Raw genomic sequence first — 17,820 nt, 5'->3', positions numbered from 1 at the left:
AGAAGAGAGAGAAGATCCCCTAGAGCCACCCCTGATGGAGATGCTGGGAGTCACACTTGGGTCTTCTGTAAGACACATTTAACCACCAAGCCATCTCTCCGATCCCCATAGGCACTGGAATATCCTGTGGTGTCCTGCTCACTTCTCTTGAGATACCAGCAATCCAAGTCAAAAGCCTCCACAGAGCCCCGGCCCCCAAGGAACCTTCGGAAGTCCACAGTCCTCCTGCCCCTGCGTGGGAGGGCCCTCAGAGGACACGCAGGCCAGGTGCAAAACCATGTGTTTCTCTTTATTAGAAATGTTCTCGGTATAAAAACAGACATGCTACACATCAGAGACCATCACCAAACACCCAGGCACTGAACTCCGTGTCGTTGGCAGGAAGGGCAAGGCGGGCAGGCGGGCGGGCGGGCAGGACACACGGCAGACGGGTAGGGCGGGCGAGCAGGCTGCAGGCCACAGGGACACACAGGCCACCAGGAGGACGCAGCACTTCGAAACACACTCAAGATTAGTTTTTGTTTGGGCTTTTTTGTAGGGGGTGATCCCCCCCCTTTTTTTTCTCTTTTGCGACATGGTGAAAGAGTTGGTGGATGAAGCCAAGTGGGGGGAAGGCTGGTAGGAAATGAGATCGAGGGGGAACAGAAGAGAAAATGATGGCGGGGGTGGGGTGGCTCAGGGAGGAGGGGAAGGGGGCAGGGCAGATGGCAGGGGAAGGCCAGGAGCAGAATGGAAAAATATGGAAGCAGAGGGCCCAAACAGACAACACATGCAGAGCAAAGACGGAAGAGAAACGCAAAGACGGGGCAGGGACCAACCGGGGTCACCCACAGGACAGACGGAGGCAGGAGGAAGGAGAGAAAGCCAGGGCTGGGCTCTGGAGACCGAGCCCCTGTGCTTTGGGGCTGGGCCCAACAGTGGTCCAGAAGGAAGACCTGTGTGTGGCATAACCTGGAACCGCCCCAGCCACTCGGCCTCCTCTGGTTGCCCACCACGGCTTGCCCAGCAGTGATGGCCGGGGTCTCTACTGTCCTCAGCACCAAGCCACATTCGTGGATGCCCGGGAGGCGGGCAGACATCAGCAGGGCCCTCGGGAACGGCCCTGGCCCGATGCGCCATCCTCAGAGGTTGTGGCTCCTTAGCCTGCTTGGCTCCGCGGCCCGGCTAGATGGCATGGTTGGTGTAGGTGACGTAGGTCTGTTTGGTAGCCAGCGCTGGAGAGAGACCAGAAGATTTGGGGAATCAGCACTACCTCCTCTGGGACCTTCCCCCCCCCAGAGGTGCTGCACAGCACAGAACTCCATTAGGGCCCCCAGACCAGGGTACCCCAGCTGGGTGCAGGACCCACCTCCCCGAAGCTGCCTCTCTTGCACAGAACTCCATTAGGGCCCCCAGACCAGGGTACCCCAGCTGGGTGCAGGACCCACCTCCCCGAAGCTGCCTCTCTTGCAGTCCCGAGACCCCAGGTCCCACACAGAATTTCCACCGCCACATCTTTGCTACTGCGAAACATCACCTGGAACGTCCCTCCTCCTCCTCGAAATGTTACCAAGATGCGACCCCCCCCTCTTGGAGCACCTCCCCTTGTCACCTTCTAAATCTTTCAATGCCTTAAATAGGTCTTTGGATGTACGATACAATCGCAGAATCCTAAAACACTCTCCAAGGGAAAGCTCTCAGAGGTTCAACCCCTGATATTTTGAAAGAGAAAGCACTCAGCATGTTAGAATGGTGACCTGGAAGAGGAGGTAATAGCATCAGCTCTCGTAGGCAAAGTGAGCTCCCCTACCCACCAGAGTGCAGACCTTCTGTACTGTAGTCCAGTAAGACCAAACGGGGGTGCCCCCAGCTGTCAGGGATCTGAGACCAGAGTCGTGAGGAGGCTGGCCACACCCTTAGTTCTATCCCGCCTTGACAGGTTTGGGGGTCTCCCTCAGTGGCAGTGACAGGGTGGGGCATAGAGGGGTTGGGTGAGGAAAAATGCTGTCCCCATCTGGAACGGCCTTGTTTCCTTTGGGGGGTCCTTCAGTTCTGAGAAAGAGGCACACCCATTGGGTTGGGCCAGGGACGTGTGACCTAGAAGAGAGGAGGTGGGGCGGGGCAGCATGGAGGTCCACAGGCTACCTCCCTGACCCCTCCCTGTTACACGGGGCACACGGCTGCCACATTAAAGACAACGCCTCCCAGCCTCTCCTGCAGCCGAGCAGGCTCTATGGTAAATCTTGTTAATTAAATCCAAGGGAGGGATGGTGGCCTAGTTAGGGTCAGTTATCAACCTGGAGTCATTTGAAGCAGTCTCGATTGGGGGATTAGCCAGATCAGATTGGCCTGCAGTCACCTCTGTGAGGAATTGTCTTAATGAGTGATTCGGAAGGGCCCAGCCCACTGCAGGCTCTGCCATCTCCATGCAGGTGGGTCTGAGCTGTGTAGAAAAGCTAACTCATCATGAGCCGGAGAACAAGGCAGTGAGGAGCCATCCTCTGTGACTTCTGCTGTGAACTTCTGCATCTATTCCCCTACATCTATTCATCCTAACCTTTAGGATGAAACAAACACCTCCCCCACGGGCCCCAAGCTGCTTTTGGCCTCGGCGTTTATCTTAGCAACAGAAAGCAAAGGAGGAGAGATGCTGTCCGCCGCAGTCTAAGTAAGACGGTTGTTTCCCTTGCACGACACTGGAGATAGCCAGCCTCAATCCTTAGGGAATCAAAGGAGCAACAAGATGGAAGGAACCTGGACCCATACACCGCCCCCCCCTTCCTGTCTATCTATCATCTTCTTTGATGTTGGAGAGGGACAAACGACCATCTGATTTGAGCCTCTTGGTTTCCTTCTGGGAACTCAGGAGGTACCGAGACCAGAGTTCAGCTAAGCTAAAGAAATAACTGTCTCCTGGCCAGTGGAGGGGGTGGGCAAGGGTGGACATTACGTGGTAGTGAGCTCTCTGTCCACAGAGGTATTCAAGGCGAAGCTGGGTGCAATGGAAAGAAGTGTGCCCTAACATTCAGGGAAAGATAGAAACGGCAGTATCTGTCTATCCCTGCATCTCGGGTAACCGAGAGGATGGAGGAATCCTGGGCCTGGATGGACTGGGTGAACTCAGAAGAGGCTAGACACAGGATGGCAGGTGTGGGGGATGAGATGTATTCTCGTAGGTGGAGTCTCCTTCTTCCTGGGTGACCTCGGGTAGCTTCCTCCTTTTCCTACTGGGCCTCAGTTTCCCTACCTATAGTTAGAATATGCAAGCAAGGTGACCTAGACTTCTTTCCCCAAAGGACCACCAAAACTCTCAACACCTCCATCAGCTAAACCCCAGCGCCTTTGCAGAGCCGTGCAGATGGCTACCCAAACTGCCACAAACCAATTCCCCAGACTCCATCATCCCCTGTGTAAACGACTGAGAGCTGTTTCCCAGCTGCAAGACCCTCCAGTGGGTTGGGGTCAGGAGATGGAAAGAAACCTTGGTAAAAGCCAGCTCCCGGCAGGAGAACATCAGCCCCAGGGCGTTCTGCCTCAGGAGCTATCAGGGGACAAGAAAGAAGCACGTGGCAGGGGATGTCTGGGTCCTGTGCCACCAGCCCAGCGGGAGCTGTTTGTTTCCTCTAAACCATCTGGAGCTCGTGGGATGGGAGTCTCGGGCCTCAGCTGTAAACCAGGGAACCCCCAAGCCTTTTGTCAAAGCCTGTGTCACCATCTGGAAAATGGGCACAACAAGCTGACTAGCACACCTGAAAGCGCCAGTCAGCCGGGAGGGGGCCTGGGACACAATCTGTGCCTCCTTACCAGTAATCTGCTAACAGATGAGCCCTTCTCAGAACAAAGGCTCTCCCTCCCTGTAAACTGGGTGACTGCAAACACCGTTCTCCCTACCTATAAACCAGGTGACTGCAAACACTGTTCCCCCTCCCTGTAAACTGGGTAACAGCAAACACAGTTCCCCCTCCCTGTAAACAGCACAGCAGCTGGCTCTCAGGCCGGAGGCAACTGAAAACCTCTGAGAAGCTGGGCAGAAAGGCTGAAAACCTCTGAGAAGCTGGGCAGAAAGGCGCTCGCTCGGCAGTGAGGCAGGGTGGGACTTGGCATTGTTCTCTTTGTGAGTGGAGGCATGAAGGTGTGGCAGAGCCCTCCCCAGGGGTTTCCAGTCACCAGCCAACCACACAGCAATTTTCGAGACAGCTTGAGGCACAAGGCTAACGGTCACCGCTTGTCGCCCCTGTGATTCCGCACCAATCGGCCTGCAATCAGCCCTCTAAATTATTTATTCTGTTGTTTGTTTAAAGATATGTGGCCTGAACTTGACAGGGTGAAAAATGTTTCTGTTCTACGGGAGTGACACCTCCCCACTCCTCTCTCTCACAGCCCCTCAGCTGGGCTGTCCCTAGAATTGATCACCATGGAGCCCTGTCACTGAGAGAGACAGGGGACAAAGGAGCTGCCACCTCTGCCTCTGGCTGCAGGGGGTGCTGGGCCCACCCTTGCAGGAACAGGGTTGAGGACCTGTCTCCCGTTGACCTACTACACTTCCTTTTCTGACCCTGTGATCAGCCTGAACAGGACAGAGGGACAATATCAGTGGGGCCATCAAAACTCTGCAAAGCTCCTCACCCTGAGGTCCCCACTGATTGATGAGTGTAATCGTAATATAGTGATAACCCTCCTGGGTTATATCGTGAATATATCCTACTCTCAGCATGTGCATGTGTGTCATGAGTGTGCATGCGTGTGCATGTGTGCATGCATGTGCATGTATGTCATACTCATCTATAGCACCCCACATAGAGGATGGGCACCCCAGGGACAGGGAAGCCATTGCACGGAGAAAGTCACCATGTTGAAGTCAGTGCTGCCATATAATATCAGGAGAAGCCCTTGCTTCCTCTGGGTCTCAACTGGGATCCAGCCCAGGTCGAGCCTGTCCCTGCTGCCACCAACTGACTTTGGACGCCAAGTCTGCAGACTATGACGTAGGGCAAATGGTGCTCCACAGAGACATCAGTCAATGTCCCAGCCCACTCTATCCTCACCCACCTGCCCCAGGACAGCCATGTCCTAGGGTCCCCATCTTTAAGACTCGTTAGAGACAAAGCCAAAGGTTCCTCCTGGGGTTCCTCCTACCCCAGGAACAGGGCCTCTGCGGTCGCCCCTTCCCCCAGAAGAACTGACAGACTGGAACAGTGATATGATGGGGTCTCGACACCCTGCAGGAACCAGGTCCACGGCACTGGCCACTCCCAGGGTCTCTGATGTTCTCTCCAGCCACCAGGAAGGGCCTAACAGGACAACTGTGGTGATCTGCAACCTACTGTCTCCTACCAGAAGTCTGGTAATGAGACCTTCAGCTGCCTACGCAAAGGGGTGGGGCGGGGCCTGGGAGACAAAGGAAAGCGGCCATGCACTCACCTGGGGCCTCCAGGTTCTCACACAGCTCTGATTTGGCTTCCCCATTGGGCCTGAAGTTGCCCTTCTGTGTGAACTTGTTGGACATGGTGGCGGCGGTGACCACGGCTTTGAGACTGCGCTTGCGCTTGGGCACGTTCTGCTCCGGGTGGAAGAGGATGATGTAGACTTTGGGCATGTAGAGCATCCCCAGGGACACTGAAGCGCTCAGACTCACGGAGACCGTCAGTGTGGTTGTCTGGATGTACAGCTGTGGGTGGCCGCAGGTGGGGGTCAGAGCCAGCTCCGCCTTCACTCCCTTCAGCTCCGCCCCATTCTGTCAGACTCCACCCACCTGGCCCTGCCCTTGTCCCTCTGGCTCCACCCCTCTGGCGCCACCCACCTCTGCTGAGCGAATTCTCATCCTAGAGAGCCCTGATCTATCCAGTCCCCATCTGGGAACACACACAGCTGGTACCAATCCATTCTGCAGCTGATGGCTTCCAGCAGGAGGAAGTCAGAATTCCTGACACATCCTAGCATTATGAACTTGGGCAGGTCAGTCTTTGTGCCTCAGTTTCCTTATGTACAAAACAGGCCTAAAAAAAAGTCAGTACCTACCTCACAGAGTTGTGGCTAGGGACAAGTTAACAGTGTTAAGTGTACAGGAAGCACTGTCTGTGTGTGGTAGTGTCGTGGAACACCCCCCTACATCCAACCTCTGGAGAAATGTCTCCAACACAGTTCTCGGGGACCAGAGCTGACCTTCTTAGGAGCAGAATCCCTACCCCAGGCTGCTAGGAGTCACATGAGCCCCGACTGGGGCCTTGGAGCGGCTCCCAGCAGCCCCTCATCCAGTGACTATCTCCCCCTGTGCTTCCCACATAGAGCAGGCCCCTACTGGGGACCCACGGCACCCGGCAGAAGATGGCTGTGGCAGCAACGCTGTCAGATTCATTTCATGCTCGCTCGCCAGCACTAACAGTGACAGATGCTTAGCAAAATGGGAGCCCATTAATCTGGGTGTCGGGTAATCCATTCTTCAATGGCGGAAGCCCTCTAAACAGAGCCCAGCAATTGCCACTGCTCTGCCCAGGTTCCCTCCCACCTTCTTCTTTGTGACAGGTGAGCCAGGCCCCAACTGCCCCTCTCCGTTCAGCTGGGGCTCCAGGTACCGACCTGGAGGAGACGGGAAATGCCCCTAAGCCTAGGTTCCTGCCCTAGAGTGTGGCTGACGTCCCATTATTCTAAGAAGACCTCCTGACTCCCAACGGCATCCTGTACTTCTCTCTGCAGTGTGGGGTGGAAGTCTATGCTTCTTTCTGAAGACCCATGGGTCCTAAAAGAGTAGAGAGAGGCTATCTACCCTGGCCCGTAGTGAGACGCTGGGCAGGCCGGCTCCCCTCTTTGGGAGAGCATTAACCCAGGCAGAATGTACAGCACCTTCATCTCTCTCTCTCTCTCTCTCTCTCTCTCCTCCCTCCCTCCCTCCCTCCTCTCTCTCTCTCTCTCTATATATATATATATATATATATATATATATATATATACACACACACACACACACACACACACACACACACACCTGTGTGTATCTTTGCTCCAGGTTATAAATGGCGCCCAGCGCTCAACACAGTCACTGTTTCTGGGTTTTCCTTTTACAGCCCAGAAGCCTTTCTGAAGACAGAAGGGTTAAGGGAGGCTCAGACTAGAGTTAAAGTTGCTGAAGATCAGCTCTGAAGCTCTCTGGGGTCCCTAACCACCTCGAGGTAGAAGAGTGACTGCCCACTTGGATCTTCTCCTTGGCTCAGGACTGACCCAGAGTTCCCCTCCAACTCTTTAGCTGGTCTCTGGGTCCAGCACCTCCTGGTGTCCCCTGTGGGCAGGTACGTGTGACTCCCAGGAGTGGTGAACCCTTCTAGAGAAGCCATGATCCTCTAGAACTCAGTGGCACTCCAAGGTGAGGAGTATGGGAGGGAGGGACGGAGGTCTTGGGACAGGCTGAGATTTAAGTGAGGACCAGCCTGCAATGTGACCTCACTGCCCAACCACCTGGCCTTGGGGTCAACCTGCCACCATCCTGTTCTCAGGTAGACCAGACCAGCCAGCACTGCAGCTTCTTTGGAGTCCTCTCTGAAGCCCTGTCAGCCATGGCCACCACTGTCCAGTAATGACTAGAGTTTGACTGAGGACAAAGCATAGAGAACAGCAGTTGTACCCATCGACCAGAGTCCCCTGCCTCTGTACCAGGGCTGTGAGAAGCCCTGGGGACCTGAGTTCCACCCACTTTGGTTTTCCCTCAGGCGGGGGCTGTGGTACAAACCCAGGAACCTCCTCTATCCTGGCTGAGCCTACAGGCACATCCTGTCCAAGGCTGGCTGAGCAGTGACCTCGCACAAAAGAGAATTACCATGTTAGATGGCTCACAGCAATACCTCACAGCTGTTAAGCCCTGAGAATCCTGGGTAAGGCAGGAGAGCCATCACTTGCTTTCCAGAACAGCCAGTCTGCCTCACACAACACCCAGGGGAGCCATGAGCTCCTGCTAACACCTGCACACGTGTACCTGACGTCATGCACACACCTGGCTTACATCCTGGCCCCATGCTGGGTGCATACAAATACAGACAGATCCATTCAGACAACTGCATGGCCACCTGTATATGCCCACCTGCACCTGAACCCCTGTGTGCACACACTCACCCATGTGGGCAGCTGCGAACCCCTCAGCACACTGGTCCCTCACGTCCACGGTCCCTGTGTACCCCACACATAGCTCATCTATCACTAAAGGTGCACGCGTGCAAAAGGCCACGTTTACATCTGCGCACACACACGCATGCATTCATTTATATACACTCTCTCTCTAGGGAGGCTGGTGTCCCAAGTGACTCAAAACTCAATCTCTCCTCTCTGACTCCATTTGAGGCTGGGAGAGGGCTAGCGCTGGGTAACAGGGCCACGCATTGATGAGGGTAGCTCGTTTTGGAGTGCGGGATTTGTCCTTACTCCTCTCTGGATTCTGAAGGGACTGTCTCCGAGGGGGATACACTTTAACATCTCCTTCCAGTTCCCAAGGAGAGCCCCTTAGAGGGCAGGAATCTAGGTTGGGAGAGCCTCGGCTGCCATATTGTGGCCTAGCAGCTACGACCCAGATGCTCTCTAAGACACTCAGGAGGGACTCCTAAGGGTGATCCCCTGGTGAGGGCAAAAGCAATTTCTCAAGCTGCCAGCCTTTAAAGAAGGCTTCTCCTGGCTCCAGGGCCGCCACGCCCCACTCCACCACGCCCCCTGCTCCGCCACGCCCCCCGCTAGCTCCGCCACGCCCCCGCTAGCTCCGCCACGCCCCTGCTCTGCCACGCCCCCTGCCCACCCACCTTGTCGGCTGACTGTGAGGTGCCAAAAAAGATGGGGATGAAGGCCAGCCAGACAATGCAGGTGGTGTACATGGTGAAGCCGATGGGCTTGGCCTCGTTGAAGGTCTCGGGCACGCCTCGGGTCTTGATGGCGTACACAGTACACGTGACCATCAGCAGCATGCTGTAGCCCAGCAGGCAGATGAGGGACAGGTCCGAGATGTCGCACTTGAGCACGCCCCTGGCAAAGCGGGGGTCAAGTGTCCGTTGGTCCTGGAAGTCCACCACCGAGTGGGAGGGGTCCACCACGAACCACACGCAGATGCCGAGCAGCTGCAGGGAGATGAGGATGAAGGTGATGGCCAGCTGCGAGGCCGGGCTGATGAAACGCGGGGCACTGACCGACCGTTTGCCCTGCTCAAAGATGCGGTAAATGCGGTTGGTCTTGGTCAGCAGGGCCGCGTAGCTGATGCTCATGCCGAGCCCTAGGAAGATGCGGCGGAGCGAACAGGTCCCCAGGTCCGGCTCTGCGATCATGAGGAAGGTAGTGGCGTAGCACAGAAAGATGCCCGCCAGCAGCACGTAGCTCAGCTCCCGGCCCGAGGCCTTGACGATGGGGGTATCGTTGTAGCGCACAAACGTGACCACCACGAACAGCGTGGCGGCGATGCCCACCACGGCCAGGAAGAGGGGCAGCACGGCCCACGGCGAGTCCCACTCCAACTTGACGATGGGGATGGGCTGGCAGCTCGTGCGGTTCTCCGTGGGCCGCATGTCGTAGGGGCAGGTCTTGCAGGTGTAGCGGTCCACTTGGTACTGGTACCCGGTGCAGGGCTCGCAGTGCCAGCAGCAAGCCATGCCCTTCACAGTCTTCTTCCGCTCCCCGGGCTGGCAGGGCAGACTGCAGATGGAGCGCGGCAGCTGCTGGCCACTCCCTGGCCACTGCATCCGCTCTATCTGGCAATGACAATTGCAGAGCTGACCTCAGGACAAGCCGGCAGTGCCCAGGCCTTATTCCAGAGATCTCTCTGCCTCCACACCTGAATAGGACCGATGTTGGCCAAAAGCCCAGCTACCTGGGCCTCACCAGAGCTGACTGACTGAGAGTTGTTATCAGACAACTTACCACGTGACCCAGACACCAGTGACCTGTGAGGATTCTGGGCAATCACTCATCTGGAGAAACTGAGTCTAGAGAACATGAAGATGACTCCTAGAGTCAAACTAACCCATGCAGAGCAAAGGCCTAGGTATCCAAACCCTGAGGCTGGAGACTGTGTCGCCAGGAGATTTAGAAATGCCCATTTCAACCAGCCTAGACCTCGCCTGTGTGAACAATCCCCTCCCGTGTGGTTCTCATGCACTAGAGAGGGAGACCCCTCCTCAAACCACACACACACACACACACACACACACACACACACACACACACACACACAGCTTCTGCCCAACGACTCTGGAATCCTGCTCAGCTGAAAGAAAGGAACAAAAATTTAATCAGAAGGCACTTAATGAGTGCCTGGGAGTTAGCATTCCTTTGCATCTGGCTCCAAATGAGAGCGAGTGCTGCTCCAGGACTCTGAAGATGCAGTTGGTGGGAGTAAAGCCGGCTGGGGAGTTATCGTCACGCTCTACAGAATTCTGTACATTACGGGAACTAACCCAGTGGCCCAGAGAGCTGCAGGTGCTGGACCGGGGAGCCTGGTTAACCTGGTTAACCTGGTTAAGGGAGTGTGCTAAGGAAGAGTCACAAGGTCAGTTTGTTCTCAAAGCAGCAAGCCTGGCCTAATGGGACAGAGTGTGTGTGTGTGTGTGTGTGTGTGTGTGTGTCTATGTACCTGTGTATGTGTGTCTGTGTGTCTGTGTACCTGTGTACGTGTGTCTGTGTACCTATGTGTGTGTATGTATGTGTGTCTGTGTACCTGTGTGTGTGTGTATGTGTGTCTGTGTGTGTCTGTGTGTCTGTGTGTCTGTGTGTCTGTGTACCTGTGTGTGTTTGGATGTGTGTCTGTGTACCTGTGTGTGTTTGGATGTGTGTCTGTGTACCTGTGTGTGTATGGATGTGTTTCTGTGTCTCTGTATGTGTATGTCTGTTTGTATCTATATGTGTGTGTCTCTATATGTTTCTGTGTGTGTGTCTGTACATTTCTGTGAATGTCTGTTTCTATGTCGCTGTCTTTGTGTGTCTGTGTACCTGTGTGTGTCTCTATCTCTGTCTCTATGTGTCTGTGTCTGTGTGTATCTTGGTCTGTATGTATGTCTGTGTCTATGTATATCTGTGTGTATCTTGGTCTGTATGTATGTCTGTGTCTATGTATATCTGTGTGTATCTTGGTCTGTATGTATGTCTGTGTCTATGTGAGTCCGTATATCTCTGTATGTTTTTGTGTGTCTGTATGTGTACCTGTGTGTCTGTTTCTGTGTCTCTGTGTTGTGTCTGCCTGTATCTTTGTGTGTGTCTGTGTGTCTGTCTTTGTCTATGTGTCTCTGTCTGTCTTTGTCTGTGTCTGTCTTTTTTGTGTCTCTGGGTCTCTGTGTGTGTCTATGTGTTGGTTTACATGTTTCCCAAGTTCCCTCTCCTGCAAGAATGTGCCTGGCTGGTTGAAGCTGTCCAGATTGCCCCTGAACTGAGAAGAGGGGAGTAAGGAAGGGTGGGGTGTAGAGGGAGCCTCATGGGGAGGTTGTCTTGGGCCCTGTGTATTATGGGATGCGTCACCCTAGCAGCCAAAGGGAGCAGTGGCTGTGCAGCGGTCCTGAAGGAAGATGGTGGATATTCTGGAAACCCTGCACCCCCCACCATGAAGATAGTCCAGTCCTAAGGTCACCGCTATGACTAGGGGACTTGAGAAAAAGCCTGACCTATTGAACCTCTGTTCCCCGTGTTCCAAGGGCAGCCGGTACGAAGCTACCTTGCCTTTTGTTACCACCTGTGGTTCCCACAAGGAATGCTGTAGACCTCACTAGGACAGCTTCCTTTGCTTGCAGATCCCCTCAGGTAGCCTGGTACCCTGCGTCCTCTCCCTCAGCTCCCGGAAGTCTGCTGAGTGACTCCTTAGAAAACCTAGTCAGTCGGTCATCCAGGGAGCAAACTGGAAGGCCCGGCCCTCACCTCACCTCACCATTGTGACTTAGTCCCTTATAGATCCAGGCTGGGGAAAGTGGGATGTGGGAACAAGGAGGGAAGAGAGAACCTTTAGAACCACACACACACCTACTCAGCCTTCAGGCCCTGCGTCTCTGAAAGAGGGACAGGACAACGTCCACCTCACACACAGAGCTACCGGGCTCTCAGCAAGACAGAGGGGTGTACGCATGCTGGCCTGCAGCCCTGAACGGGCCTCTGTCACCTGCGTGGAACGCACCCCGATCCGGCTCCCCTCCACCCAGCATCTGGAAAACCTTCTTACAAGATCAGGTTCTGTCCCTCCATGCTGTATGACCTCAGAGAGATCCCTCCCTAAGGATGGTGTCCTGAGATGTTTGCTCCACTGAGAAGGCTCTGGAACAGGGAATAAGGGGACCCATGCTGGGCAGGGCTGCTGGGGCTCCTTGCCTGGAGATGGTACCTGAATGAGAACAGATTCTCCCCTTCATCCTTGCAATGCAGAGACCAAGCCCCCAACGACCCACTGTGGGAGTTTTCTCTCAACAACAGCAACAAATGTCTCAACGCTTGGGGGTACTACCAAAAGAGCAGGAAGCCATGGCCTCTCTTGGGTAAGCCGGGAGGGTATGACAAGGACAAGGAACACCTGGAAAAGTGACTGTCTTCTCTAGAGAAGCCTAAGCAGCCAGAGACTCACTCTCAGCTAGCCTGGTGTCAGCCAGTGACCTCCAGCCCAGCCGGGTGTCTGCGCTGTCCCCCACGTCCCCTCCCTGCCCTGGTGCTTACTCTGAGGTGCAGGTGGTCTGTCCACGAACCGATGACCTTGTACTCGGCCGAGCCATTGCGCAGTTGGTACTGGTAGATGTCGTAGCGCCCCGGCGCGTCTCCATTCTCATTGAAGGTTACAGGGTTCCCCGCAATGCCTGCACGGGAGGGCTTCGCTGAGCCTTTACCCAGGCACAGGGAGGTTTACAAATTGAAGATGGAGGCATCTCTGGGAAGATTCCTGCATAGAACACCTGAAGAGCCCACTATTCCCGCCCCAAGGGCCCAGATCTTTATACCCTGCGATTGCACCGCCCGGGGCCACCCCAGAGTTAGTGTCCTGTTCCACAGGCCCACCTGAGAAGTTGACGTTCCTGATGTACTTAAGCAGCTGGGTGCCATCCACGGGGTCCATGCGAGGGCAGAGTCCTACGCGGCCGGGACACAGGTCACGGTGCATGGCGTGCAGCGCGTGGCCCATGGCGTACACAGCGTCAATCACGAACTGCACCTTCCCCTCCTGCTCATAGGCCGAGTCCTGCCCGATGCGCTCTCGGTCTGTGAGAGAATGGCACGCCGGGTACCCATGAGGCCCTCTGAGCTCAGCAGGGCAGTGCGAGCCGGAGCCTACCCCATCCAGGCACAGCCAGGTCTCCTGACTCGAAGCTCTGTGGCTGCTTCACCGACCTGATGTGTTTATGGAGAGGGTGAGCCCAGAGCATTAAAGGGAGAGGCCTTGGCCCTACACTATAATCCACGAGGCTCCAGCCCGGACAAGCCCCTCGGTTTGGCCACGGTCGGCAGGCAGAGACCTGCTAACATCCTTAGGACTGTGGTATCTGCCAGCCCCCTCTCGGCTGACGGACAATCACCAAGGACACAGTTGCCCCCGTAGGCTTGGGAACAGCCACAGCAGGAACTGTGTCTCTCCCGAGGGTTGTGGTGTCCCGAAACCCTCACCATGGGTTCACCACTCCAGAACGGGACACCCTCTTCCTGGGAAACAGATGAGGAAGGCCCAAAGAATCGAAATCTGGCCTCCTGAGGCCTTCAGTGGCTTTTAGTCACTTGACACCTGATGTCACTGTCATGCCTGCCGTGTCTCCCCGCTTCGGTAACAGCCTTCCCAATAACCCAGGGTGAGTGAACTCCCCTAGTAGTCTTCTCACTACTGCCTGAAGTGTCCCCCACCCCCTCCACACACCTCCTGTTGTGGGTACTGCCCTCCCAGCAAACATCTGCCTTCGCCAACAGACCAGCTATGCCATGTGCAACAGCTGGATCCTTTCACAGAAGGGAGGGGTGCCAGGGTCACTGGACCCTCACGCGTGTTCCTAGCCACTCTTCCCAGCCACTTGGATGCAATTCTTCCCTCGTTACACGTGGCCTGTGGTTCCGTACGGGGAGGTTCTAGAGACTACGAACTGGGAGGACATCAATAGAAGGAGGCTCCACTGAGGTGGTCAAGGAGCAGCCATCGCTCAGTCAGTCTGAGCGCAGACCTTCCAGCGTGGCGACGTTTAAGGTCACCCACACTCCTGCCTGTAACCCCTCACCCACGCTCTACAACTAACGTAGTCCACCTGGTCTCCGTACGTGATCTCCCTGTCACCTCAGGGCTGTCCTCCACAGCACGGCTAATGTCCTTGGCTGAGACGCTGAGACAAGGTCATTAGAACTCACGCCGGACAAACTGAGGTGGATTCAAACGTCAGCTGGTCACTGGGACCTTATGAGGAGGAGGCAGATGCTCGGACGTTCCAGGAAAGACTTCTTATGACCCTCACCTGGATGGCCACCCGCCCCTGTTCAGCAGCCCTGAGCAGGTTCCTGGGTTTCCAGGGGTCTGGGCGTCCTTAGCTGGCAGGGGTCTACCAACCCTGCTCCAAAGGTTGTGAGACTGTGGGGCGCTGAGGCACAGGTTGGTGGCCAACCAGTGTCACCTACATACGGGTGGCCAGAATGGGGGCCTGGGAAGTGGCAGCACTGGACTGTGACATCCAGGAAGTCTCCCTGGAGGCGGCAGCTCTTGGCCGGGGTCCTATGTGATAGTGAGGATTCTTGACGTCTTCCAATATTTGCTAAGCCCCCATAAGCAAGGTACTAACCATGCCTGTATGTGCCGGGCTTTGCGGATCAGCTCGGTGAATTCTTTATTCCTTTTTTTAAAAGATTTATTTATTTTATGTGTGTGAGTGTCTTGTCTGCATGTATGGATCGCACCATGGGCGGGCCAGTGGATCCGGGAAGGAATCGCATCCCCTGGAGTTAGACATGGCTGGGAGCCGCTGTGTGGGAGCTAGAAGCTGGCCTGGGTTCTCTGCAAAAGCGAGAGTTCTTAACCACTGAGCTCTCTCCAGTCCTCTCAATTCTTTTTGAGTGTTTTTTTTAAAGTTACATTTATTTATTTATTTATTTATTTATTTATTTATTTATTTATGTATGGCTCATGTGCCAGAGCCCACATGTGGAGGTCGGGGGGGGAGGGGACTCTTGGGGGAGTCAGGTCATTTCCACCATGTGGGTCTCAGGTCTTCAGGGACTCCTTGCCTCGCTGACAGGACTAGCCAGTTCCCCTGCAGTGATGGAGAGACTACGGCACGGAAGTGCCGGGCAATGAGCAGGATCCTAGCGGGAGCTAGATGTAGGCATCCTAACCCCAGGTTATCCTCAGAGCCCAGCACAGAAAGGAAGCAGGCAAGAGGGTCAGGGGCCCAGAGGTGTCAGTAGAAGGAGGGAGAAAATGGTCAGCGCTCAATGGGGAAGCCCCAAGTGCTCACAAGCCATAGTCCTACACGCCACCTTGTTGTAAAGCGGAAACACCGGCTGTGTCTCAGCCACACTCCCTGACCCCTGCCTAAGGACATCAGGCATGTTGTGAAGGACAGTCCTAAGGTGACCTGGAGATCGCATATCAAGACCAGGTGGACTGGGTTAGCACTCAGCCCCTGCTCCCTGGGAACTCAGGAAGACAACATGTCCATCCTCCTGCTTACCCAGGGCACCTCAGGAGCACAGCTGAGGAACGGAGAGCTCAGTGCCCATCTCTCGTGTGTGCCCTGCTAGCCAATCCCTTCACACCGGGAAAGACACTCACGGACTCCTCGACCTGGGAGGCAGGGCTGGTGGCTGCGGCACTTGTCACTGGGAGACGCCCTGTTGGCCAGGACTATCCAGGAGATGTCAAACAGTAATATCCCGTGACTGGGCTCGACCATCTTGTCACACATACAGCAACAGAGGCCAGGAGAGGGGTACTCCAGCTACACAGACATGGTAGGGCAAGCACCCCAACCGGCAGCGCTAGCCTGAACGCCTCTCCCACCACACTTGGCCTGTGCCGTCTCTGAGCCTCACGGTCTAATTTCCTAACAGCCCTGTCAGTTCTAGGTCAGGACGCAAGCAGCTGGAGCAGCAGAATGCAGATTCTCCAGTTTGCCCATCCTGTCTTCTTGTCAGAGCCTCCGCCACGGGGCGCTGAGAGCCAAGAAGGAGAGAAGTCAGCAGAGGGGGCTGGGCTCAGTTCCCGAACAGCTTGTCCTAGATATCCCAGTCAGGACCCCCTCCTGGCACCCCCACCCAGGCCCTGAACCCTGTTCTCTCACAATCTCCACCCCGCCCCTGTTCATGGCACATCCGACAAGAAGTAAGGGTATAGAATGAAGCCGGAAGCTGCTACAGCAGAGACTGTGACTCAGAGGCTGACCGCCCCTGGCCTCTCCTGGCCCTCGCTTCCCACGGAATCTCTTCACAGAGCCCTGATGGAGCACGGGCTCCCAGGCCACTGTGGGCTATCAGCCACTGTGGGCTTCCACTGGGGTCCTAAGTCACTGGGGAAAGAGATGCTAAGGACAAAGACATCCTCCAGAAGCTGCCTCAGCAGGAAAACCTGTCCCTACTAGAGTGTCTGTGGAAGGGATCTAAGTGCAGACTCATGCCCCGCCCTCCTGACTCTCCAGCTAGCAAGTCACAGGGCTGGCCATGGAATCAACACGCTAGCCCAGGTAGAGATGACATATAGCAAGCCTCCTTACCAAGTGAGCCACACTGGGAGTGAGCCGTCTACGTCTTTATCGTCTATATCTCTCCCTTTCTCTCTCTCCCTTCCCTTCCCAGCCTTGGACTCCAGGCCTGTACCCCAGAAGGCAATAATGACAGGCCAAAGCACCCTTCAATCAGTGGTGATCTGAACCCTAACCTCCTGCTCCAGGGGTCTCCATAATGTTCTTTCTCCTTGCCCCCGGCCCAAGACAACATTAGGGATTCCCTGTCTGCAGTTCTAAAGCAGGGAGGTGGTGGAGGGGGGATATGGGCGTCAATGTCCCCTTTCACAGGTGAATGGAACCCCAGGCCCGGCAGAAGCCTCCCAGCTCTGGGAGGGGGTGAGGCACGTGTGCTTGCGAGGAGCCACGAGAGGAGATAAATCCCAGACGCATGGTGCGGTGACAGCAGCAACAGTTTGAAGATGTCCTAATTGTGTCCCGGGGCACCGAGAGGCAGACATGCATTTGGCTCAGCCACGGGTGACAGGCAGCTGGGAACGCAGGGAGGATTTTCTCTCTCAGCGCCCTGAGCGGTAGTTACTGCAGAGACTGCAGCCTTTGTCGCCAGGTTGTAAATTGTAACCGGAATGAGTTTTCAAGGTTGAAATAATCAGAGTCCGAAGTTCTCTCCCTCCCCACGTGCCCCACCCGCCACCTGAACTCCACTTCTAGAGACGCCTTCAGGATTGAGCCAGTCCCCTTGCCAGCCCCAGACATGCAGACACACACACACACACACACACACACACACACACACACACACACACTCACACACTCACACGGACACACATTCACACACACACATACACACACACACACATATACACATACATTCACACACATACACACATACACACACATACACACACACACATACACACACATACACACACATACACTCACACACACATACACACACACAGACACACACACACACTCACACAGACACACATTCACACACACACAACTCACACACACATACCCATACACACCCACACACACACACACACACACACAGACACACATTCACACACACACATACATACACACATACACACACATATTCACACACACATATTCACACACACGCATTCGCACACACAGAGACACACACATACTTACACACACACAGACACACAGACACACATTCACACACACACAACTCACACGCAAA

The 17,820-nt window shown here is 55.2% G+C and overlaps 1 protein-coding gene across 1 annotated transcript in view; it reads right to left on the bottom strand.

Moving 5' to 3' along the window:
* Positions 1–268: 268 nt before the first annotated feature.
* The window catches only part of Grm4 (glutamate metabotropic receptor 4), an 88,263-nt gene continuing 70,711 nt past the window's right edge, over positions 269–17,820 (bottom strand). The window contains exons 7-11 of the mRNA XM_032888694.1: positions 12,961–13,161; positions 12,625–12,761; positions 8,754–9,689; positions 5,401–5,647; positions 269–1,214 (exon numbers count right to left, since the gene is read on the bottom strand). Coding sequence (XP_032744585.1) covers positions 1,165–1,214; positions 5,401–5,647; positions 8,754–9,689; positions 12,625–12,761; positions 12,961–13,161 — 1,571 coding nt within the window. The 3' untranslated portion in view covers positions 269–1,164. The remainder of the gene's footprint in view (positions 1,215–5,400; positions 5,648–8,753; positions 9,690–12,624; positions 12,762–12,960; positions 13,162–17,820) is intronic.

The sequence above is a fragment of the Rattus rattus genome, chromosome 18, assembly GCF_011064425.1.
Source record: "Rattus rattus isolate New Zealand chromosome 18, Rrattus_CSIRO_v1, whole genome shotgun sequence".
Classification (NCBI taxonomy): Eukaryota; Metazoa; Chordata; class Mammalia; order Rodentia; family Muridae; genus Rattus; species Rattus rattus.
Note: the sequence above shows the minus strand (reverse complement) of the source record. Positions and strands in the feature narration are given on the sequence as shown.